The sequence below is a fragment of the Malus sylvestris genome, chromosome 7 (genome assembly GCF_916048215.2).
Source record: "Malus sylvestris chromosome 7, drMalSylv7.2, whole genome shotgun sequence".
Classification (NCBI taxonomy): Eukaryota; Viridiplantae; Streptophyta; class Magnoliopsida; order Rosales; family Rosaceae; genus Malus; species Malus sylvestris.
Window position 1 is genome coordinate 30,768,506 of NC_062266.1, and position 24,110 is coordinate 30,792,615.

Consider the following 24,110-nt stretch of genomic DNA (forward strand, 5'->3'; position numbering starts at 1 on the left):
TAAAACTCCACACCTGAGGATTGTGCAGGTGGTTAAGTGGAGACAGTATTGGTGTCGTTAAAGTGAGACGGCCCGTCGATCCAAAAATTCCAACTAAATGAGGTTACACGTGAGGGGGAGTGTTAAACTGTCCCACATCGGTGGGGTGAAGAAAACCAAAGGGGTTTAAATATGATTACCCCACTCTAACTAACATCGAGGTCTTTTGTGGTAAAACCTCATACCTGAGGATTGTGCAGGTGGTTAAGTGGAGACAGTATTGGTGTCGTTAGAGTGAGACGGCCCGACGATCCAAAAATTCCAACAGGAATCAGATCAAGTCACCTCTGTATGCTATATATATCTTTATTCTATTGCATAATTGAATTCAAGGGAAATCAATTCTTACAAGAAGCTTAACAGAATCTGCCAGGATGGATTCGAGGCTGTCTGAGGCTTCTAAAACAGGAGATATCCAGCTCTTGCACCAGTTGATGGCAGAGAATCCACTTCTGCTCCATAACCTTGCCCTAACTTCCATCGAGAACCCGCTACATGTCGCTTCACTTGCCGGACACGTCGAATTTGTTCAGGAGATCGTGAAGTTGAAACCAGCTTTTGTGCATGGAATGAACCACGATGGGTTCAGCCCCATGCACATCGCGGCAGCCAACGGGTATTTGGAGGTTGTAAGGGAGCTGCTGAGAGTTGACCCGAGACCCTGTCGGATGAAAGGAAGAGACGAATGGACTCCTCTTCATTATGCTGCTGCCAGAGGGAGGGGTGATGTTGTCAAAGAGATGGTTTTGGCTTGCCCGGAAAGTCTCGAGGACGTGACTCTGCATGAGGAGACTTCGTTGCACCTTGCTGTTAATAACTGCCAGTTTGAAGCAGTTAAAACTTTGGTTGAATCGGCCATGGAACTGAGGAAGGACAACGTTTTGAATACGAAGGACAAAAATGGCAATTCAGTTCTTCACGTAGCAACCTGGAAGAAACAACACCAGGTTAGTACACTACGATCAATTAGGTTTCATTAGATTTTTTTTTAGAAAACTTCATTTTAATCCTTAAAAAATATGAGTTTTAGATTTTAACCTTGTGTAAGATTAAAATCCAATTTTAGTTCCTAGTACATTTAATCATATCATTTATTAGTTATATTTTGATGTTTTATTTATTTATTTATTTTTATTTTAATGTATCAATTACATTTAAATTTAAATTTTATTTCATTCATCATAATATATTTTAATGTCTACATTTAGGTAACTAATTCTTTTATAATATATATTCCGATAAAATTTTTGTAAGTTATTCATTTAGGTACATTAATATATTTGAATATTTCGGTATATCCATTGGTACAAACATATAGTTACATTGATTCAATATAATGCATTTCGTTACGTACATTTTGGTACACATATTTGAGTATTGACTTTTAGGTACATTAATTCAATATATTATATTTCGGTAAATACATTTAGGTACGTACATTTTGGTACATACATTTCAGTATTGATATTTAGGTACAAACATTTCGGTATTGACATTTAGGTACATACATTTCGGTACGTACATTTTGGTACATATATTTCGGTATTGACATTTAGGTACATTAATTCAATAATACATTTCGGTACATACATTTAGGTTCATTATAATATATTTCGGTACAATCATGTAGGTACAAATATTTCGGTACAAAAAAGTCAATTTTATATATTTCGGCATAGTTATTTATGTACACTTATGTATTTATATATTTTTGTATCACAAATGTCTTTTAATATTTTCTCATTTACGTTCATTTATAATTAAAAAACAAAATATGTGCATATTAATAAAATTAAAATTTAATATGGAGAGATTAAATAAAAATACACATTAAATAACAAAAATTGAATGTAAATTTTAATAAAAGCACTATTCAAGGGATTAAATTGAATATTTAATCTAGCACCAGGTTTTTTTTAAATTTTAATCTTTTGTAAGGACTAATGTTCAAAAACCCCATTTTTTTTTTGTTTTTTAAAAGTCAATATTCTGAACTCCTCTAGTTATAGGGTGATTCAAACTTAGGTACAAGAGGGTAGAAATACTGTCTTGACCAACTAACCTAATTTGCGCTTGCGACCTTCCCTTCAAATTTGAAACAGAATGTATTCAAACCTAGAAATGTTGACATTTTAGCCAAAATGGTCTCTGAGATTGACATAACTCTTTACTTGGGTATTTGAAATCAATATAAGTGGTCTTTAAATTTGTCCACCATCAACCCTTTTTTTTTTTTGAATAAACGATAATATCTACAATAAAGGAGAGGGTGGGCCAAAATGAAAAAAATACTCTTTATTTAATAAACAATGAGGTAAAATGATTTGACAAAAAGTAAGGGTATTTTTGTCAATTTATTCTTATTTAACCGTGATTTTTCACGGAATAATCAAAATGATTGATGATGGACAAACTCAGGAACCAGTTCTTAGATTCTAAATCTCAATGACCAAAGTGAGGACTTATGTTAATCTCAGAAACTATTTTGACTAAAAGACCATTATTTTACTACTGACACCAATTTTATTAATCTAGAAAGAGGTGACTCACCAATTTGAACTGAACAAACCTAAAATGAAAAACAATGCAGTTTGGTCATAGCACAAAAGAACTTGTGAGGTAAACCAAATAGGTGGAGTAGTGTATCCGACTCCTAACGCTCAATTTCGAATTCCTATATCTATATATTTGAGTAATCTAAAATATTGTTTTGCCAACAAAAAATATCGATTAAAAAGCTCATAATCTTCACAGGTAGTGGAATGGTTAGTTGGCAATGGAACAACTCCAAGTGCATTGGAAGTAAACATTGTAAACCAGAGTGGTCTAACACCTCTTGATCTGCTACTAATCTTCCCGAGTGAAGCCGGCGATAGGGAAATTGAAGAGATCCTTCGTGGTGCCGGAGCTTCGAGAGCACAAGATATAGGAGCTTCGAGAGCACAAGACATACAACATACTCCCTCTCATGGTCCCATGGAAACAAATACCCTTCAGCTGCAGCAGCCAAACAACCCGATGGAATACTTCAAGTTCAAAATGGGCAGAGACTCTCCCAGCGATGCACGCACGGCGCTGCTAGTTGTCGCTGTACTAGTGGCCACCGCCACCTTTCAAGCCGGACTCAACCCTCCGGGCGGCGTTTGGCAGGACAGCACTGGATCAAACAAGAATGGAACTGGCAGTGGGAGCAATGAACCAGCACACTCAGCAGGGGAGTCCGTCATGGGTTCTTACCACGTATCGTTTGTCGGCTTTATGGTTCTCAACTCGATTGGATTTTTTGTTTCACTTGACATGATCAATGTCCTCACCATCAATTTCCCTTTGCAGTTGGAGCTTCAAATTTGTATGGTCGCGATTTACTGCACGTACAGCATTGCAGTTATCAGCATTGCACCGAAGACCGTGACCAGTGCCCTCTCCGTCTTTGCGTTCTTTGTTTGTTTTCCAATTGTTGTTTCATTTGCTGTCCGTTGCGCTAGGCTGCTTATCGCGATCAGGATCAGGTTTAGAGAACGTGTAGTAAACTGCATTATGTGGTTCATTTATATTTGTACATAATAAGTCTATTTCCGGGATCAAATCATCGTTGCCGCATTCATCATATTCATCATAGAAGCTCCAGCTTCGTATCCTAGTCAGTCGTTACTATCTTAGGCCCCGTTTGGGGTTGCGGTGCTTTTTTTCAGCTTATTTTAAAATTTTAGGTGTCTAATGCGTTTGGTAAATAACAAGAATCCCGCTTATTTTAAAAGTTTCGGTCCCTCACAGCAATTCAGAGAAAAAAATATACCTACGTACTAACCCATCCCAAATATCCAGAATTGCTCCATCATCAATCTCCATTAACTATAGTTTGGGCGGTCAGTGGCGGGCATGAGATAAGGAGTGTTAGAAATTAGATCAGGTATTGTTCTTATCAATTTTGGCATTGGCTGCCAAAAATGCCAAAATTGTTTAAGTTTCTCTAAATGTGTGTGCTCACAAATATTTCTCAAACTCCAGACTTGCTACCTCCAATCTTGCGACTGCGTTTGAAATTACTTTTTAATTTCTGGAAAACAAATAAATATATGAAACGTTTTAACATGTCTTTTTCGGTCATTGTACATAGTTACACTACTTTTGCAAAAATATTTACCAAACAATTTGACATTGCTTTTTATACTAACAGCACTTTGGTAAATCTAATTTACCAAACACTTACTACTTTATTTCACGGTTAATTATTCTCAAAGCACATCAGAAGCAGTATTTTTTTTTAAAGCACAGCAATACCAAACTGGCAATTCTGTACATTTGCTATATATTACGAAATTTCAGGTGGGAAAACTTCTTATATGATGATGCGTAAAGAATTCAGTACAAAAACAGTAAAACAAAATTATTTGTACTACTATTTGATTTATGATGGTGTGTTTTTTGTTTTTTTTTTGACGGAGTTTTATGATGATGTTTGTTCTATATGTCGACATCTTTGCCGGCAGCAATAGATAACGTCGTTTGATACTGCAAATTAAAACCCCGTGGATGCGCAAATTCGAGCCAACCTTATGTATTGTAGGGAGAAAGGAACAATGTTTTTGGTAGCACAAAAGTTCAGTCTTCTAGTTGGAGTAATCTAATTAAGGCTTTAATATTGGTGCAGAAAGTTTTACCAAATGATCATCTTTCAGACATATATCACAATGGCGATCTTTGATCACAATGACTTGTACTGCTCGATCAAACGAGAAGCATGGAGGCGCGACGTAGGAGCCACGGTGCAGCCCAAACTTTGCAGATAAGAAATCTGGTAATTCACAACATGAGAAACGAATTACCGGGTCTCAACCATCCTAGATATCAATGTGCGCACGAGAAAAGGTGTAAGGTAATCAAATGCTGAGTCTTGCGTACCTGTTTCGGTGTTGGTTCGGATGAACCCATTGAGTTCTCAATCCGTAACTTCTGGAAATGCTCCTGAAAGCATAAATATATGTATGGATTAAAACCAATGACAAATGGACATAATTTACGGACAGTGCTTGAAGAAAATACAGATATAAACGCTTCGGTATTTCATTAACGCAAGTTCTAGATTTTGATGTATCAAATGTCCCACGTCGAGACCGCGTTAAGGAAAATGGTTCTGGAAATTGGCTCAGAACTTGAATCATAAGTTCAGACAACGAAAAGTAATAGTTTGCTACCGAAAACAATCAAAGTATGGCAAAGTGAACCGTCTTAAACCTAACCTGTTTCTCCCTCATCAAATGAGCACGTTGATCTGCAGGTATTTTCTGCCATCTCAAAACCTGTTACAAAGAAATATAACGTTGATGTCGAGCTGGCTAGCATATTATACCAATTATGTGCGCAAACCTATTGAAATGAAGTAGACGTAGTTGCATATTACGACAGATGTTAACGAAGAAAACAGAAGGCTCGCCTGTTAGAGATGCTAAATCCAGTGATCCTTTTGTTTTTGGTTTCAGAAATTTTCAGAGCACAAATCGGAAAGTACCAAGAATACTTACATATTGGGCATAATGAAATGCATCTTCATCTTTCAAGCAAGATTTGAGTGAGCGCAAACCGTCCTGAGAGTTACATAGAGTCAATCAGTAATATAAAAACGTAGATGCATCACACCAAAACACAAGTATTCAAATTTCAAACACAGACAACTTCTGCACGTGGTGAGGCATGTTAAATGATAGGGGTAGAACAATTATTGAGTTGGAAGTTAAAGGACTAAATTTATGACCTTGTGCTTGTAGTTCTTAGCTCGTATGCGTTCATCTATTACAAAACCGACCTGTAAGGAGTAGTCAGAACAACAAGCGTCACCTTTCACATTGCCTCCAATTCAAAGTTAAAAGTCTAAAGGCAAACCAGTATGATTCTTATCTCTCAAACAAAACCAAAACTATACTCCGGTCTCAGACATAAATGAAATAAGTTCTACTGCCTCAACTGAGTACTGCTTTGACTATATATAAATCCAATTCACCTTGTCAAGTAATCTCTTAGGATCTTGAAATGCTTGTTTCTTAGCCCAGTCATTAAATAAGTGCGAGATAATCGATCTCTCCTCCACACCAAATCTGTTGCACAGTGACATAAGAATAAAGTTAGGCATGAATATGACAACCAAAAATGCTAATTGTAATAGTCTACCCATCACAATTGGAAGCAAAACCTCTTTAAGAAACCATTTCCATGGTTTTCCTCCCCAAATTCCATCAATTCTGCAGAAGCATCATCAAATTTACTATGATGGAGATCATTTTGCACCATAACAACTTCAGAAGGTAGGAGGTTTGGTTTGGGATCATCTGTCGACGGAATAGTTTCTTTTGAAGTGTCATGATGCTTTGATTGTAAGCCTACTGTACTTACGTCAGCCTACAAAATAAAATTTTCATTCATCCACTACACTAGACTTAATATGATTCACAACACTTCAGATTCTTCATTATCTGTAAGTTTGACTAAACAGCAGAACAACTGAGAATAATGAACAGTACAACACACCTGGACTTCTCGTAGATGATTTGGAATTTCTTTGAGAAATCGTGAAGGTTGAAGCATCTGGAGTCACCTTCTCAGTCAGAGCAACAATAACAAATAAGGAGGACAGAAATTCAAGCTAAAACACACCTGCCAACTGGAATCCATCGTAACGTAAAGAATGAAAAGCTTTTTTCGAGCACGAGTCATTGCAACATATAATAGGCGTCTTTCCTCCTAGGATTGGAGTGAGATTATTGAGTTATTGGCCAAAAGAAAAAAAGAGTGGGATTATGGAGTAAAATGCTACAAAGCTCTGCATATAACTGAGAAATGTTGACCAATTTACCACACACCTCAATGGAGGTCCCATTTTCTTTTGCAACGCCATTGAATTCATGCAACAACGGGATCTCAGATTCATTTACCTGTGTTGTTGGCATGAGCATTAAAGCAAGCTAAGATGATTTAAAGAGGTTGATATCTTCATGAATGTAGTAGAACAGAATACTAATTTCAAGCCATCAATTAGTTATAGCATTGGCATGTTTAATCCATAAATGTAATGAAAGAACACATCAACTCTACACATAAATAAATAAACAGCTAGAAAATTATTACAGCCACTTGTTAAGGCAGATACCTTAATTATGAAAACTACATCCCACTCTAAACCCTTTGACTGCAAGAGAATGAAAAAGAAAGACAGTAAGCCAAGAATGTTTTGTAGAACTCCAAAGGAAGTCCAATAGGGAAATCATCGCAAGTATAAGAGTTAGCGAGGTTTGCATAAGAGGATATCAAAAAGATCCAGAACCTGATGAATAGTAGTCAAAGTGACAGAACTTTGGTTGTCATGTCTTCGGGAGCGAAAATTTTCATTCTCCCGCTCAGATATGTAGTCGATGAAAGCTTTGAGTAAATTAACGCAACCTTTTTCTTCTGCTATGACTTCTCTCTCCCCTTCTCCCACAACAAAATGAGTTGATAAGAAATCAGATACGTCGTCTAGTAGGTACTGAAGAACCTGCAATGAGAATACTCGCATCACAACAAAAGGGATGGACCAAGATTTAAGTCACAACAATGATTAACTAACTAAAATAGAGAAATTATTCATTTAAGATTTTGTTGACTGAAAAAAGGGTTTTCCAAGTAGCAGGTCTTTTAAGCTTATTGTATAAATGACAATCATCACAAATGCCAAACTTACAGATCTCACGTCACTGTCTTCATTCAACAGTTTTCCTCCATCTACATCAACAACTGCACGTTGCTCAAGAAGGTACTTCTAAAAATTGAAAGTCAAACGATAAATTATTAAGAAACATTGAATATACGCATGAAACAAAGAAAATGTTACGGAATGGTGATCCTCATCCTCAAAGATGATTAAAAGCAATTTGATTCAAAAATGACATATCAACTCTGGAGAAATGGAAGACAAACCTGTGGTACCAGATTCGCAACTGAGGTTATGACAGCTGAAATCGATTGTTCCTGTGTGCATTGATAAGTAAGACTACCATAGAGATTCACAACTAAGTAAAGACAGGTATTCCACAGAACAACCTTGACCTCTTTGGAAACACGGATCTAACAAAAACTATAACATTTTGGATTAATATTGACGAATCAAGAATAATGCAAGGGAGCAAAAGAGATACTCTTCCTTCTAAAAACAAGAAGGCATGAAAAGTATACAGAGTTCCAACAATTAGAGAACTTAAATAAAGGTCGTACCCAGTGCACAAGGCTCCCGCTTTACGCAGGGTCTGGGAGAGGTGAATGTCGGCTAGCCTTACCCCCATTTATGGAGAGGCTGCTCCCAAGTCTCGAACCCGAGACCTACCGCTCATGGGCGAAGGCACTTGCCATCGCACCAAGTGCGACCTCTAATTAGAGAACTTAAATAAACTAAAAAAAAATCACCAAAGTAGACAGAATCTCACTTCGCCAAAAATTTGAAAATATATCCTTTTTATCAACTGAGATTCATAAACTACTACTACTACTACATCATGCCAATAAGCAATGCGTAAGAGGTGCTACAATTTACCAAATATATTTACCCTGAGAACAAGTTTTGAAATCATCTCTAGTGTTAACAGCACCTTGCGTCCTTGGGTAAGCTGAGTCCTAGTATTACCAAGTAAAGAGACCAATCAGTACATATCCAAAAGATCTTAAATGCTTGTAATACCAAATAAGAAAGAAACGTGAGTATATCTTGAGTTAACCATGCAAAAATGTAATGTGAAAGCATCTTGTCATACAGACCTCTTCAAGGTACCAGAAATTTTTGCACTAAAGATGTCACAAGCAGCTGATATGAAGCTGCATTTTCTGTGAGTTGAAATTTTGTCAATATAATCGATCACCTGAAGAGAGAGAGAGAGGGAGAGAGAGGGAGAGACAGTGATATCCAGAGATGTGAGCGTGTAAAAAAGAAAATTAAATGGATAGCAAGAATATACAACTTTAATGCCGAAAAGAACATTCAATATGATGCTCATTCATCATTGCCCTTGAACATGTACCTTCTTCTTTTCCTCTTTCTCAAAAGGAAGTAGAGCCTTGAAGACTTGCCTATATGATCCATCATCACAACCAGGCAAAGTCGTTTTAATCATAGCAACAATGGCTCTAACTACCTGCCATAAGAAACATGCTACATCAACAAGATCGGAGTGTACCAGAAACCATAATGTAGCAAAATCTTAGATAGAATAGCTGGCCAAAAGGGAATGGAAAAGCAAGCACAAAAAACAATGAAAAGGACCAGTGATGCCAAAATTCAGATGGAAAAGGTGAAAAGCTTATGTCTTTATAACTTAAGTTCTATGTAGCAAAAACCACCTTATGCACAACAATATTGGAAAAATTAGATACATACAACTGAGAAGATAGGTTTTCATAATCTGGACAAGTGCTAACTACCTTCTTCCTATAAACTGCCACCCCATGAACATTAAATGGTATTTTCCTTTCACGCAAGGCTGTCTGGAAGACTTTTCCTGATACCTGTAGTATAAAATGCAAAAGAAAATGTGACCAAAATGTCTTATATGATTCACCTCATTCACATTAGCACTAGGGCAAGTAAGCTTGACCTGCCTCCGGTAAAGGATTGCTATATTTCCATAGGAGCACCCAGCTTCTGACCGTTTAGATGCAGTCTCCAAGATCTTGTCGACAACAAAGGCGCATTGTGCATCCTCATTGTGACTTTCCTTGATAATTACCTACATTTTGCCAGTAAAACCAGTGTCACTAACTAAAAGGACTGGAAAATGACATCAAATTGTACTTGTTGGAGCAAGGAAGGATTAAGTACCTTAGACCCAGAAGAATTGTCGGTGTCAACATTCTTTAGTTGGCATCGCTTCTTATTGTTTTTTATAACAGAAGATGCAGCTTCCACAATATAGCGTGTGGACCGATAGTTTTTATTAAGCCTAATCTGAACCATAAAGTTATGTCAAATCCCACAGAACCCCAAAAAATAAAACTTACTTTCCTGTAATTGTACAATATATTTGTTCTATACTATGTACAATGAAAAAAGACTGACATAAGATAACATAGCAGTCAAGTGCGAAGCGAACCTCTTTGTAATTTGAAAAATCTTTACGAAAAGAATCAAATCCAGAAATGTCCGCCCCATTGAAACTGAAAATGGACTGCAGCAGGATATATGTTATTTGATTTAGAACAGATAAGGGCTGGATTAGAATGAGCTGAGAGAGAGAGAGGGAGAGAGGGAGCAATAACATTGGATTTCCATAATAAATCAACAACATGCCTGATCATCATCACCAACAATGGTTATGTGGTTATGAGAGGCGAGAATCCGCAAAAGACTATATTGCATAGCACTTGTGTCTTGAAACTCGTCTATTACAATAGCTTTCCATGACTCCTGGCACTCCTTCAACACTAATTAAGAGAACACCATGTATCAACATTTAGCATTACTTGTAAAACTAGATAAATCAATTAAATATACTTTTATGATAGAGACCTTCAGGAAAATCACTTAGCAGCTTCACGGAGCAGCTAATTAAGTCGTGGTAATCCAAAGCGTTGCATGATTTCAAGATATCATTGTAATTCCTGAGAATTTCACCCTGATTCAGATTGAGAGCTAAAACTCATAAGCAATAGTTTCAGAGAACTGAAATGATATCTGAAATTCTAGTTCTGAGCTTACTCCTGTCACATCATCCATTCTTCGGCATTCAACGGGAGTCTTTCCAGAAGCTTTTGCCTGAAATATAAATAAATTTATTGCTTAATGCCATATGTTATAAGACACAAGAACCCTTGTATTGGTCATTCTAGCTTGGTTGTAGCTAACATTTTTTAAATCGAAAGATTAGAGTTCTTAATCCACTATAATCTGAACATTAAATTTGGTATTCATGACTAACCTGTGTCACAAACTTCAGCCATTTCTTTGATGCATCTTTAAAATGATGTGGAGATGTTACGCCGTTAGACTCTTCCCCATCTATAGCAACATTAAGATTCGTTTTACTCTTTTCATCTTCTGATAACCGCACAGCTTCAATGATTGCTCTTCTCTGTTGCCCATGTCCATATATCAAAAATTCTGGTGTGCGCTCGAGTCTAAAACACAAGCCAACATATCAACATAAGCCAACATAACAGACTCAGCTATATGCTGTTCAAAATCCAGGGAGGTGAATCAATAGCTTACTTCTCAGCATGTGATCGGCAAAGTTGCAATGAAAATGAATGAAATGTACTGATTGTTAGTAGTTTTGCTGTTGCTTTCCCAGTCACGGATCCAATTCGATCTCTCATCTCGGAAGCTGCTGCTGTAGTGAAAGTCATTGCTAGAATGTTCGACGCGCTAATGCCCTAAGAACACATAAAAAAAATTAAAAAAAAAGGAATAAGAGTTCGATCATAAACAAGAAATGTAGAGAAACAGACATTAAGAAAGAAAAAGTTAGAGGGAAAGTGGCAAGACCTCATTGAGCAGCATTAGAACGCGCCCAACCATCGTTGCAGTCTTTCCACTTCCAGGGCCAGCAACAATCATCAAAGGTACTGAAATATCGCTGCAAGCTGCCTCCCGCTGCCTTTCGTTGAGAGAAAGCAAATACTTCGAATACTCATCCGGCATGTTAGGCAATCCATGGTTAACAGAATCTGTTTGGTTTTCACTACTCAAAGGCGGCACTGATGCGGCACTAACATCACTACCACAACTCCCAATATCATCACGCTGAATGTCCACACTCGGTTTCTGCTCGATTAAAGCGTCAATTTCCTGCAAAATACTCTCATCGAAATCATCATCGCCGATAATTCCAGGCGCAGAGAAAGAACTGAATGAAGTCGGAAAATGCGGTTGTCTGATTGGAGTTATGAAGGAATCCGATTTTGACACGCTTGATTCAATCCGGCTAATGCTTAAGCTCCCGGAACAAGAAGCACTGCCATATTCACCACGCGCTGAATTGTACCGGCTTGCGGAAATCGGAGGCGGTGTGTTCATTGGTAGCTCGGCAAGATGAGTTCTTTGAACTCTATTGAGCTGAACTGGTGTTTGGATTCCATTTCCGCCACAAATTCTGGAATTTGAAAAACACAATTGAATTGATTTAAATTGAATCAAGAAAACAGCCAAGCACCAAAAAAATAGTAAGAAGATGAAATCTTTGATTCCTGAACGACTTACTTGGTATGAGGGAGGTGATGATCAGGTGAAACGGCGTCGTTGCGGGGGCGTTTGCGATCAATGAGGGCCTTGGCGGCTCTGAAATTTCGAGAGATGCGGTTTCTTTGTTCCGCCGTGAGCCCTCCGCCGTACGCCTGAACGTTTTCCTTGGACATTGCTTCGAAGATTCCGACGGAAGATTCGGCCTGACGGCCTGACCAGGCAACCCTAGAAAGAAGAAGAAGGAGCGAAGAAGACCAAATGTATCCGTTTTTCTTTTGGTTTCTTTCCCTCCTAATCGCGCTGTTCGAAATCCTTGGGCCTGGGCCTAGTGGGCCCAATTGTCAGGCCCATTATCTCCGGTCTTCTAGTTCTACTTCTAGTTACCCAAGTTAATAGCACAACGTACAGGTTCGCTTTTTGCGCGAGAGGGAAATGGAGGCCCTGATTGCCTCGTACGGAGACTCGTCGTCGGGCTCAGACTCCGAGTCGCCGGCTCCACCTCCACCACCACCTCCGGAGCTCAACACCCCTCAAGAACCGACCCCTGCGCTGCCTCCACCTCCTCCGTCACTTCTCGACAGCCCCAATTCCTTCGGTAACCTCTGATTCCCATCAATTTTCTATCTTCTAGCTTTTTGTTGTGATGGCTTTTTCCGAGTTGCCCACCAAGTGTTTGATGTTTTGCCTCTGAAGGATTTCTGGACTTCTCGGCAAGCGCCCAGCCGAGCAGAGTTAGGAACTTTCCTCACGTCGAAGGGAACTACGCAGTACATGTATACATCCCAGGTAATCAAAATTCTCGAAATTTTCAGCTCCATTAGCAAATGCGATCGCTTTGCACTTACATTTTGCTTGTTTAATTGTGTGCTTCCAGTTTACATACCATCAGCATCAAGGAAAGAGATGGCCTTGTTTTTGAACAAGCTAGCTTCTCTGGTGCCTGGTTTCCATGCCGTTGACGTCGACGTCCCGCTTGACATTCTGCGTATGGACGAGCATAAGCTTGAACAAGTTGCTTTAAGCAGAGAGTTCCATATAAGTCTCGGACGAACTGTTCCGATTCGGGTGCACCAGATTGATTCCTTGGTGACAATGCTGCGGCAGAAGCTTCAGATTCAGAGGCGGTATGGTTACATTTACATTCTCTTGTGTGCATTGCGAATTTAGTTCTGTTATTTGACCTAATTGTTTAAGCCTGCAAATTTTTCGTCCATTTTCGGTTTTTAACACATTTTGTTATTGTAGAACAGGTATTGGATTGATTTTAGCAAGTGGGAGGTTTTTGTTAACGATGATCAGACCCGGACCTTTGTATCGATCGAAGTCATTGCTGCTGGGTTAGCTGAGGTATGATTGCTAGCTTTCTCTCTTGGTGCAATTCTAAATGTTTTCAGTTGTTATATGGGCTTAAGATTTAGTAAGTACTTGCCGAAAGTCATGGGATTTTGAAATATCAATATCTTGCTTGCTTATTAGCTTAGATTTTGGTCTTTGATGCATGATATGCTCTTGGTTTTAACATGTGTTATCCTGGCGTAAATCATGTTCCTAATCCTGTCATGTAAGTATAAGCCTATGAAACTTGGGGCACGTTTGGCGGGCCGGACAAGATTGGAATTGGTATTTCAGGCTAGTTAGGTTAGGATTGAACTGGATAGGTTAGGTTTTTTGTCTAATGATTGGTGTAGACTGTCTCAACTGGACTAGGAACGATGGGATTTAAAACGTGAAACAGATCGGCGACATCCCAACGATGACCCACTCAACAACTCTGCTCGTGACTTGCAACACCTCTCGTACCCTCCACGCCCCTTGCGGCCCGTCAGACCACTCTGATATCCTGGAGGAGTGAAACGTGGTTACTAGAAGCATACCTGTTTTCGTATTAATGCACGGTTGAATCAGCTTTCATTGTCTACAAGTCTGAAATATTTTAACTTCCATTGATTTCAGATAACAAAGCAGATTCAAGCTGTGAATGAGGTGTATAAGCTTCACAATCTTCCTGAATTTTACAAGGTTAGCTTTTTCGTGCTTTTCAAACTCGAAATTACTTGCTGAATATATGACAATATATTGGAGCAAATGATTGTGCCTGAATGCTACTCATTGCTCAAAAAACTAAATCACTTCATGGGGTGTTGGTGATCACAGGATCCGCGCCCTCACATCTCGGTAGCTTGGGCATTGGGTGACATCAGCAATTTCCTGAAGAAAGTGGTTGAAGAAGAAAGACGAAGATCTACCATCGGAGGATCGATACAGAAATGTATTTTTACCTGTAAATTCAATGGTATCGAATGTAGGATTGGTAATAAAACACACAAAATATGTAAATTTTCTGAACAATAATGTAGCCATTTAACTATATTGTGAAATTCCGAGACTGTATCGCTGAGCATTGGATGAGAAGACATTTCTTCGTTGGTGTCGAACTTCATGCCGAAGGTATTGACTCAGCCTCCTGTATTGTCTCAATTTCTCCAAACTTATGTGAATACTGATAACAATTCCCTCGTTAACTGTTGAGACGAGTAACAAAGCAGTTTTGGTTCCGTGCATAAAGGCGATCTCTTGGAAGAAATTGATTCTTCAACAGAAAGATGTTTTAAAACAAATTTGAAGGGAAGAAAATATTTGAATCGCATTCAGATGTCTGGTCAAATTCTTGAACAGTTGATATACACAGAAGTTCCTTGTTTATGTCATGACTTATGAGAGGATGTATGTATTGCATTTGCATCAAAAGAGAGAAAGAAGGTTCTAAGTGGAAGGGAACGACTAACGATGGCGTTGCGCTTCTCATCAAAGGGATCGATCCGAGGGTCGTGTTCACTTGCCATCGCCATTCCAGTGCAACGGCATGTAGGGCACATTACCTGCCACATTAAAGGCGCAATGTTAGATATACTTGCCATTTGGAAGTCACCCCTAAAAAATTTGCTACAAAATTATCTTAAACTTCATTTCCATGGCAATTTTTTTCTTCCGAAATGTCTTTCGCGTGCCCAACAAACACAAGTATCAGTCACCAAACATGTGAATCAGCTATTCCTCAATGTATACAATGAAACAAGTGCATCTACGCGGCAGGCAAGAAGACAAATTTAGTATGCTATAAGCATTCAATGGACATAATTATACGTCTAACCTTTCCCGCTCCTGAGCAATTTGAACATCTTTCAGTCTTTGGCAGTGATAGGGGCTGGTTTCCACCATCAACTGTTGATACTGGTTCTGTAAGAACAAGGGTTCCAGTGCTGGAGCAACGAGCACAAGCAAGATATCCTGCACAAGTATTAAATACACCGGTTAGTTGACATATGAAACCAATCTGAACATCTCCATCGTATATATTTAAAGCTAAAGTACATACAACTAAAAGTGAGAAACATAGGACGTTATCACACCAGTTCCAAGACAATATTTGCATCGTTTATGCTCCTGTTGTTTCACATTGTTTATTTCAACTACCATCAATGCTGAGATCACTCCAACTGCTCCTCCAGAGAACGACGCTACGATGGGATCAACTTGACTGCAGTTGGAAAGCATTGGAGATCAATAAACGAAACTGGTAACAAAACAGTATCAACATTATTTAGCTTCATGTCAAGATAGAGCCATACCTCAACTGCAACGGCAGATGCATATTTACTATAAAGTCTTTATACGATGTGCCTCCTATTCCCAGCTTCAACTCCAACTGAAAGATGTAAACGTAATTGTCAACAAAGAGTTAGAAACATACCCGAATCCATGTTTTATAAGCAGAAACTACACTTACTTGCCATGTTTCCTCATTTTTTTACTTGCAAATTCAAAACCGTCTTGTCGGACCAGTATAACAAAATAATGTTTACGAATAACTGTTAAAACAAATCACAAGAAGTTAATGCATAAAGAACTTACGGAGGGTGCTATGAGGCCACCAAAAAGGATAAACGCCGCAATAATTGAATAACAAACAGCATAATACTGCTTAAGGTTGTCTGAACTCTGCAAGCAAGCATTCACCTTGTGATTAATACTTTGCACAAACTCTACTTTTCACGGTTTTTTAATGAATCAACAAAAGACTATAACAAAATATGGCTCAAAACATCGGACCATGGAAATACATTTCTTCACAGCGGCGGGGGCAGCAGCTTACCAGGGGAGGCAAAAAGGGAATGAATGATGGAAAACTAGGAAGTTCATTTTCTTGATCTTCATTTACCGCTCCAAGCTCTGTGCGTTTAATCCGCTGTTGTATCCTCAGCCTGCGAACCTATGCATATCGAAGCTCATTCTTAAAGAACACATTTCTAAGGGCAATTGGAGAGTAACTTAAAACATGCTAAACTGAGAAAGTGGTAGCAATTAGCAATTGCTCTCACCTCCTCCATATGCAAGAAAATTTTGTTGCGCCGACTCTGAATATTATCCTGAATTTCCTGCAGCTCCATTGTGGCAAAGTCCTGCACTGTTTCAGGCCCCTCTATGATACAAAATCTGCACAATTAAGCATGTAAAAACTAAAAATTACAGGCTAAAAAAGCAATTTCCGTATCATTGCTGGGTTAATTAACATCAACAGCAGATAATCACATGGGTTTTTCACATAAAGTTACAAACTTTCAAAGACCAGTAAGCTGGCTGCAGTCTCATAAATTTCACAGTGCAAAGTAACAATCCAAAGCTTGGAACTTTATGTTGAATATATTAGTATTTTAGGTATTATTTTGCTTGAGTTTTCTTATAAGTTTAGTTTGGGCCTAGCCTGTTAGCATTAGGGTTAGAGTTATTATAAATAGAGTGTTTTGGTATTCATTAGAGTATAAGTTATTCACAATGTAGTCTCTTAGGGTTTTGTAGCCGTTCCGGCATTCTAGTTTGTTTAATGATATTCTTATTATTTTGTTAGTCTTGTTTGTTGCGCACTCTGATATTCAACTTGGTATCAGAGCATGTTTGATCTTTCAGGATTTAATATGTTCTTGATAGCTATCCATGTTGTTTGTTTGATATTAGTTTTCAGTTTTAGTTTTGAAAAGAAAAAAAATTGAATATGTTTGCTTTGAACCACCACCAGCATCCCATTGACATAGCACGCTGTCGTCACCCGGCCCTGCAATCAAATTTGAGGATTGCTGCACTTGTTTAGAGAAAACAAGAAAAAAAAAAGGAAAAAAAAAGAAAAAGGAAAAAAATTTGTTTGGATTGCTGCACATGTGCTTGTTCGTTGTTTCTAGAATTGAGGTATGAAAATCTCGTCCGTTTAGTGACGGGTTCTTTCCATGCTCTCAACTCTAGCCAGTTTGCCAGTCAAGTCAAGTTTGCATGCCTGCCAGTTCGCCTAACGGAGCCAGTCTGCTTCTGTTTGTTTGCAAACCCATGTCGTATAATGCCATGAGTTTGACGGGGGTATTGAAATATATTAGTATTTTAGGTATTATTTTGCTTGAGTTTTCTTATAAGTTTAGTTTGGGTCTAGCCTGTTAGCATTAGGGTTAGGGTTATTATAAATAGAGTACTTTGGTATTCATTAGAGTATAAGTTATTCACAATGTAGTCTCTTACACTATGTTTGGATGAAGAAATTTAAGATTACTAAAGAATTTTAAAATAACGGAAATTGAAATGACAAGATTTTATTTTCAAGAATTTGTAAATTTTCTTGTTTGGCTAATCTAAAAGAACAATAGAATTGAATACTAAATTTGTTATTTTTAATCTCTAAATCATAGAAATTGGGGAATGACACCTATTTACATGGAATTTGAACTTGGGATTTGAAGGTCTCAAATTCCAAGTTTTTTTTCCAGGCGGAAATTCTAAATTTCTATGTTTATGAATCTAAACAAGGGAATTGGTGCATGTTAATTTATAAATTTTGACTTTTACCAAAATTCCAAGTTTATTTTCCTTGTCCAAACATAGTGGATTTTGTAGCCGTTTCAGCATTTCTAGTTTGTTTAATAATATTGCTATTATTTTGTTAGTCTCATAAATTTCAGTGCAAAGTAACAATCCAAAGCTTGGAACTTTAAACTTCCAGTTTCTATTAATTTCCTAGAGAGAGAGGGGGGAGTACTCGGCGGGGTTTGTATCGGCGGCGGGATTGGGATCAGAATCGACAGACGGAGCAAAAGAGGAGGAGTCGGGCTCCGAATCCATGGCCAGGGATCGCCCTCTGGAGCTGCTTGTTGATACGGGGCTTCTTGAGTAGCTGAATTTGGAGCAGCCGGCACTATGCAGTTTGTACGGACAGCACCGATTTACGGGGAAAGAAAAGGCCAAAAGTCTGCCGGAGCAGAGCATCTCTCTCTCTCTCTCTCTCTCTCTCTCTCTCAAACCAGAAGGCAGAGCTTTCTGTTTCTCTTGAGGTTTCTTTCACTGGTAAATTCCAGAGAAGCAGAGAAGAAGGCTCTCTGAGAAATGGAGACAAAACAAATGTAAATCTTGAAGCACCGAACATGTGCAGAACACTTGTCAACTACCGAACTCTAGGATTAGGAGAGAGAGAGTGAGTGACCGGCAAAAAAAAAAAAATAGAGGGAAGTGGCTGATTCTTCTCTCATTTTTTTTTCCTTGTTTTTTAGAAAAAATACAACAACAACAAAGCATTTTCCCAGGAATCGGTTAGTTTTTTAGAAAAAATAAATAAATAAATTTATTTTTAGGGGACCTGGTGCTCGAGTAGTTGTTCGGTATGTCACATTTAAAATTTTATTATCTGATGATAAACAAAAACATAAAGTTAGATCATCTCCAATCGAATGAGGATCAAAGAGTCATGCTTAACCTTATATTCCTGTAAGAAATTATATTTTGATAAATAATGTCAGATCATATTTTATACCATATCTAATCGAGTGGGCCAAATGGTCATAAGCCAAACATAGCCCTTTGACAAAAAACTCATCTTCAACCGAGGGAGCCAAGGGGCTATATGCCAAACATAACTACTCAATAATTTATTATTCTAATTGAATTAATATGATTAATTAAATTAAATTACCATATTAAAATAAGATTTTGTGACATATTTTGAGTGCCACTTGCCACAATAACGAAGAAAACGTGGTATTGTTGCACCTGCTACAAAGTCAAGCTTGACATTCTGCCGCTGGAGGGTTGGGCTGGAGGGCTGGTTGGTTGGTTGAAAATGGTCAGCTTGCTGGCCTGGTGGGGCACTGTTGAGAGGGTTACTTGCCTCATGCAAACATTGTGAATTGCAAGTGATGAATTGTTCTGATGATGAGGTTTATTTTTTTTTAACTCATTGTGTTTCAAGTTTAAACATTTTTCTCTCTTAGTGTAAAATATTGTTCGTAATAAAAACTTAAAATGAGACACTCTCCTTCATATATAAGATGATCAAGTGTGAGATTAGTACTTTTAATGAGTGACTCAGTTAACTATTTTCATTTCTTACGCGTTCAAAATTAGACAAATTCTTTGCATACATTTAAAAAAAAAAAAGATATTAAGGAAAGAGTATGAAACTATTACATTATGAAGGGAGAGTTTCAAACTCAAGATGCATGAGTAGAACCCTAACGCCTCTCCACTAGGATATTAGACCAGTACCGGTCTTGAATTTTTTTGGTGCCCGGAGCGAATACTCAAAATGTGTCTTTTTCTAGTACAACAACATAAATTAAAAAGAAATATTTATAGAGGGCTGGAACCCAGTCGAAGCTGGGGGGGGGGGCTAGGCCCTCACGCCCATATTATATTACTTGAAAAAAAAAAACATACAACAAGGAGGGCATAGTACCGAAACCCCAACAATCAAAAGCAAAATCATATACAACCACTCCAAGGAGTCAACATAGCCATACATATTGAATCCAAAAGGTTGATGACCCAATCGCTGCATATAATGTACAGAAGATAACAAATTTTGAAGTGACATGCTCCAAGTATGATATTGGGCAGAAAAGAGCGGCGGCTTCAACCACTTCTTCAGCTATATCCGGCTGGGTGAGAGCAGCTAAAAACATGATTGTTCCCTAATAACATGAATAAATTGAGTAAACACCAAAAGTAGGAGCAAGGGAAGGAGATTTGAAGTAGATGAAGTGGTGTAATACCTGTGAATGTCCAACAACAAAGACTTCGGAGCTTCTTGTCGAATATCTGCAGCGCATCATTTCTGATAGATCAAATCAAGTCAATTCCTGCCAACTCCAATCCCAAAAATCCTACGGTAAAGCATAAATCTTATTCTTTTCTGATAAAGATGTGTCCCTGACTCCAAAGTGTTTGACGCACATTTCCTACCCATACATCGAAACCTTCATCTGCTGGAGAATTTAAGAACCATGCATCACCTGGTTAAGATCAAGAAAAGCCAGTAACCAATTTCAATTGAGTTTGAAGCACATTAGAGCCCAATTTAAAATGTATCCCATGGATGTTCATCACTTTACACAATAGTTAGTTTCAAGAAAGGAAATTTCAACGCAACCTGAAAACTTCAGATCAGGGGGCACCAAATAGCGAGCTATACATTCTAATTTTGAAATAATCAACTCAGTAGGACCAATATGTTGAAAAAAGTTGGAAGGAACTATGAAAGTAAGGCTTTTCACTAATCAGGCGTCCAGCGAATCAATATTTTACTCACGGATCAGTCAGGGGGAACACTCCCCACCAAAGCAATCTCATTAGTACTTCACATCTCAAACCAAACAGAAATTGCAGTAACAAACACGACTTCTATTAGTCCTTCACATCTCATATCCAGTAAGTGCCCATCTTTCTTCTGAATCTGGAAAACAAGCAGCAGTGGATTTAACAGTCTGGGTATCTCAAAGTTACTTTAATCACAAATTTAACAATTAAACATATAAATGGGCATTTATTTAGTGAAATATTAGTATAGTACTCACTGTGTGCTCGGAGCAAGAGTACACAGAAAGCTCAATGAGCTGCGCAAAGAGGACTGCAGCGGTGAACGACAGCGACCGATTCTGTAAAATTCAGTCGAGTTTTGGGTGATTTCTGCAGCGATTTCAGAGGTCAAGAGGCTGATAAGGAAAGCTGCGACCGAAGGGCACTGGTCTGGAAGAAAGGATCAGGTCACCGCTGTCCCGATTCGCGAAGGAAGAAGTGCCCCCAAAACAATTTCGGCTCTGGACAGGAGCACTGTTTGCACTGGACCAGGGCCGGTCCTGGCGATAATGTCCCCCAAACAGAACATATACAGATGCTAGAAATAATAAATGTAACCTGAAACTACTAGAACCATTCAATTCTAGCGTCTACAGCTTTAGCATTAGTTGGTACAAGGGACATTCTTCCAAAGAAGATGAAATCGTTGAGGCTCTTATTTATTCCTCCTCTTGATGCGCCCTTTTAGACTGCTAATTTCAGACGATACAATCTCATGCATCATACCTGAAAAAGTGTGTGCCACACATCAAGATCAAATTTTTCCAACAAAAGTAACTTAAAAATCAAACTAGTTAGCGGAATAAATGGTGCACAAAGGGATTTAAAATCTTGACATATGTGTATTTTTGGCAGATTTTATGCGACCATGCAACTAAAACTGGCATCACTATCAATGGTGCACAAAGATTGGCAGAAAACTTTAACAGTTTTGAGTTGTAACTTCTCCATTGTATTTGTTAAGGCAAGACGGATGTCAACTATGCAATTTTCTGTAAAACTTAAAAGGCTGCATAGCAGCTCTTGTTCGTTGTATTGAATACAATGGTTTTACTGATGAATGCAGAGTTTGCTGATGATTCATACGACAAGCAATTGAAAATCCCATCATTATACCCCACATCATTTACACAAATTCAGAGGGCTCATCCACTGTAATTTGCAGATATAGAAATGTTAAGATTAAAGGAAATGCAAACTACCTTTCACCCAAATTGGAGGAGCACCGGTGGCATTAGCAAGTTAGCAACAGGAATTGACATACCAATATCTTCACAATTTCTGCACAAGCACAAATCAAAAGAATCCGGCGGCAGAGTTATGTACCTCTCCTTGGAAAATGCCACCTCTTGGGATTTCATAAAATCCGGCAGTGGCTAGACGTCTGACCACGCCAATTCCACCAAGCTGCTGCAACGCGGCGTAGTGTCCGATTGATTGCTTCAAAACAGAGCTTCGTATCCATGTGTTTATCAGCACAGAGGACCCAAAACCCCCGAAAACTATTTCTTTGTTCGGATAATAAAATTTCCCAAATTTCGAATTTCAATTCCTAATAAAAAAATAACGTTTGAATTTTGATCACCAAGAAATTGGGGGGTTGGGGTGGGGAGGGGCCCAGGCCAGGACGGAGCTATGTAAATACTGAAGCCCCGTAAGCCGTTCAATCCAGGGGGAAAGCTCTTTGATAGATGTCCCATCCAAGAAAAGCTTTCTTAATCCTTCCATATTTTCTTCAATGCTTGGAAACACCTCAAATTTTGTACAACCGGAAAGAGAGAGAAAGACAAGGGACTTGAGGTGACAAATGCTGCTTGGAAGACACTTAAGCTCCTTGCAATGACCTAGGCTTAAATGACTCAACCCCGTGAGATTATTAATTGATGAGGGTAGTTCTTTAATTTTTGATCCGGATAAATCAAGAAGTTTTAACCCCTCTATCACTTCAGGAATTTCTGGAAACATCTCTAGACTCGAGCAGCCACAAATATTAAGGGTTTTGAGAGATTTCATACGAATGCTGCTTGGAAGACTCTCAAGTTCCTTGCAATATGATAGGTCCAAATGACTCAACCCCGTGAGATTATTAATTGATGGGGGCAGTTCTTTAATTTTTGACCAGGATAAATCAAGCTTTTCTAACCCCTCTATACCTTCTGAAATCTCTGGAAACATCTCAAGACTCGAGCAGTAAGAAAGATTAAGGGTTTTGAGAGATTTCATACGAATGATGCTTGGAAGACTCTTAAGTTCCTTGCAATATGATAGGTCCAAATGACTCAACCCCGTGAGATTATTAATTGATGGGGGCAGTACTTTAATTTCTGACCAGGATAAATCAAGCTTTTCTACCCCCTCCATACCTTCTGAAATCTCTGGAAACATCTCAAGACTCGAGCAGCCAGAAAGATAAAAGGTTTTGAGAGATTTCATACGAATGCTGCTTGGAAGACTCTTAAGTTCCTTGCAATATGATAGGTCCAAATGACTCAACCCCGTGAGATTATTAATTGATGGGGGCAGTTCTTTAATTTCTGACCTGGATAAATCAAGCCTTTCTACCCCCTCTATACCTTCTAAAATCTCTGGAAACATCTCAAGACTCGAGTAGCCAGAAAGATTAAAGGTTTTGAGAGATTTCATACGAATGCTGCTTGGAAGACTCTTAAATTCCTTGCAATATGATAGGTCCAAATGACTCAACCCCGTGAGATTATTAATTGATGGGGGCATTTCTTTAATTTTTGACCAGGATAAATTAAGTTTTTCTACCCCCTCTATACCTTCTGAAATCTCTGGAAACATCTCAAGACTCGAGCAGCCAGAAAGATTAAAGGTTTTGAGAGATTTCATACGAATGCTGCTTGGAAGACTCTTAAGTTCCTTGCAATATGATAGGTCCAAATGACTCAACCCCGTGAGATTATTAATTGATGGGGGCATTTCTTTAATTTTTGACCTGGATAAATTAAGCTTTTCTAACCCCTCCATACCTTCTGAAATCTCTGGAAACATCTCAAGACTCGAGCAGCCAGAAAGATTAAAGGTTTTGAGAGATTTCATACGAATGCTGCTTGGAAGACTCTTAAATTCCTTGCAATATGATAGGTCCAAATGACTCAACCCCGTGAGATTATTAATTGATGGGGGCAGTTCTTTAATTTCTGACCTGGATAAATCAAGCTTTTCTAACCCCTCCATACCTTCTGAAATC

The 24,110-nt window shown here is 38.4% G+C and overlaps 4 protein-coding genes and 1 long non-coding RNA gene across 58 annotated transcripts in view; 3 read left to right on the forward strand and 2 right to left on the reverse strand.

Moving 5' to 3' along the window:
- The first annotated feature begins 413 nt into the window (after nucleotides 1-413).
- Nucleotides 414-3,846, forward strand: LOC126628762 (ankyrin repeat-containing protein BDA1-like). The gene is made up of 2 exons (XM_050298587.1): nucleotides 414-986; nucleotides 2,794-3,846. The coding sequence occupies exons 1-2, from the start codon at nucleotides 414-416 to the stop codon at nucleotides 3,601-3,603; spliced, it is 1,383 nt and encodes a 460-aa protein (XP_050154544.1). The 3' UTR covers nucleotides 3,604-3,846.
- Nucleotides 3,847-4,573: 727 nt separating this feature from the next.
- LOC126628759 (ATP-dependent DNA helicase SRS2-like protein At4g25120) lies at nucleotides 4,574-18,779 on the reverse strand. Its single transcript, XM_050298555.1, is given in 37 exon segments — nucleotides 4,574-4,834; nucleotides 4,942-5,004; nucleotides 5,280-5,339; nucleotides 5,562-5,624; nucleotides 5,792-5,842; nucleotides 6,038-6,131; nucleotides 6,227-6,432; nucleotides 6,562-6,618; nucleotides 6,688-6,774; nucleotides 6,894-6,965; nucleotides 7,181-7,219; nucleotides 7,355-7,564; nucleotides 7,751-7,828; nucleotides 7,987-8,037; nucleotides 8,610-8,676; nucleotides 8,818-8,918; nucleotides 9,078-9,191; nucleotides 9,478-9,561; nucleotides 9,651-9,782; nucleotides 9,875-10,000; nucleotides 10,146-10,220; nucleotides 10,343-10,476; nucleotides 10,562-10,667; nucleotides 10,751-10,807; nucleotides 10,971-11,169; nucleotides 11,261-11,424; nucleotides 11,537-12,143; nucleotides 12,251-12,452; nucleotides 15,018-15,111; nucleotides 15,384-15,520; nucleotides 15,643-15,770; nucleotides 15,862-15,938; nucleotides 16,145-16,231; nucleotides 16,386-16,502; nucleotides 16,612-16,726; nucleotides 18,309-18,550; nucleotides 18,552-18,779. Coding segments are annotated over 37 exon segments (4,527 nt in total). The 5' UTR covers nucleotides 18,693-18,779; the 3' UTR covers nucleotides 4,574-4,744.
- On the forward strand, nucleotides 12,625-14,644 carry LOC126628765 (uncharacterized). The gene is made up of 6 exons (XM_050298589.1): nucleotides 12,625-12,827; nucleotides 12,926-13,018; nucleotides 13,107-13,356; nucleotides 13,483-13,579; nucleotides 14,186-14,251; nucleotides 14,387-14,644. The coding sequence occupies exons 1-6, from the start codon at nucleotides 12,665-12,667 to the stop codon at nucleotides 14,582-14,584; spliced, it is 867 nt and encodes a 288-aa protein (XP_050154546.1). The 5' UTR covers nucleotides 12,625-12,664; the 3' UTR covers nucleotides 14,585-14,644.
- Nucleotides 18,780-19,877: 1,098 nt separating the features above from the next.
- LOC126628760 (disease resistance protein RPV1-like) overlaps nucleotides 19,878-24,110 on the reverse strand; it is a 54,528-nt gene continuing 50,295 nt past the window's right edge. For 4 of the 7 annotated variants that reach the window (XM_050298561.1, XM_050298559.1, XM_050298560.1 and 1 more), the window contains 6 exons: nucleotides 23,646-23,889; nucleotides 23,260-23,435; nucleotides 22,099-22,839; nucleotides 21,115-21,622; nucleotides 20,314-20,993; nucleotides 19,878-20,232 (listed from right to left, as the gene is read on the reverse strand). In XM_050298561.1, coding sequence (XP_050154518.1) covers nucleotides 22,478-22,839; nucleotides 23,260-23,435; nucleotides 23,646-23,889 — 782 coding nt within the window. In that variant the 3' untranslated portion in view covers nucleotides 19,878-20,232; nucleotides 20,314-20,993; nucleotides 21,115-21,622; nucleotides 22,099-22,477. Of the gene's footprint in view, nucleotides 20,233-20,313; nucleotides 20,994-21,114; nucleotides 21,623-22,098; nucleotides 22,893-23,259; nucleotides 23,436-23,645; nucleotides 23,890-24,065; nucleotides 24,100-24,110 lie in introns of all 7 variants that reach the window. The other 3 variants (XM_050298556.1, XM_050298558.1, XM_050298557.1) reach the window with 3 other exon arrangements.
- Nucleotides 22,548-24,110, forward strand: part of LOC126628768 (uncharacterized) — an 82,234-nt gene continuing 80,671 nt past the window's right edge. For 32 of the 48 annotated variants that reach the window (XR_007625588.1, XR_007625561.1, XR_007625577.1 and 29 more), the window contains exon 1: nucleotides 22,548-22,696. This is a non-coding gene — a long non-coding RNA (uncharacterized LOC126628768). The other 16 variants (XR_007625568.1, XR_007625555.1, XR_007625582.1 and 13 more) reach the window with 12 other exon arrangements.

Excerpts from the sequence above, each read along its gene's own strand:
- LOC126628762 (XM_050298587.1), top strand. The coding sequence starts at position 414 with ATGGATTCGAGGCTGTCTGAGGCTTCTAAAACAGGAGATATCCAGCTC. Across the intron at positions 987-2,793 it reads CCTGGAAGAAACAACACCAG|GTAGTGGAATGGTTAGTTGG; the intron begins GTTAGTACACTA and ends TAATCTTCACAG.
- LOC126628765 (XM_050298589.1), top strand. The coding sequence starts at position 12,665 with ATGGAGGCCCTGATTGCCTCGTACGGAGACTCGTCGTCGGGCTCAGAC. Across the intron at positions 13,019-13,106 it reads AGTACATGTATACATCCCAG|TTTACATACCATCAGCATCA; the intron begins GTAATCAAAATT and ends GTGTGCTTCCAG. Across the intron at positions 14,252-14,386 it reads ATCTTCCTGAATTTTACAAG|GATCCGCGCCCTCACATCTC; the intron begins GTTAGCTTTTTC and ends TGGTGATCACAG.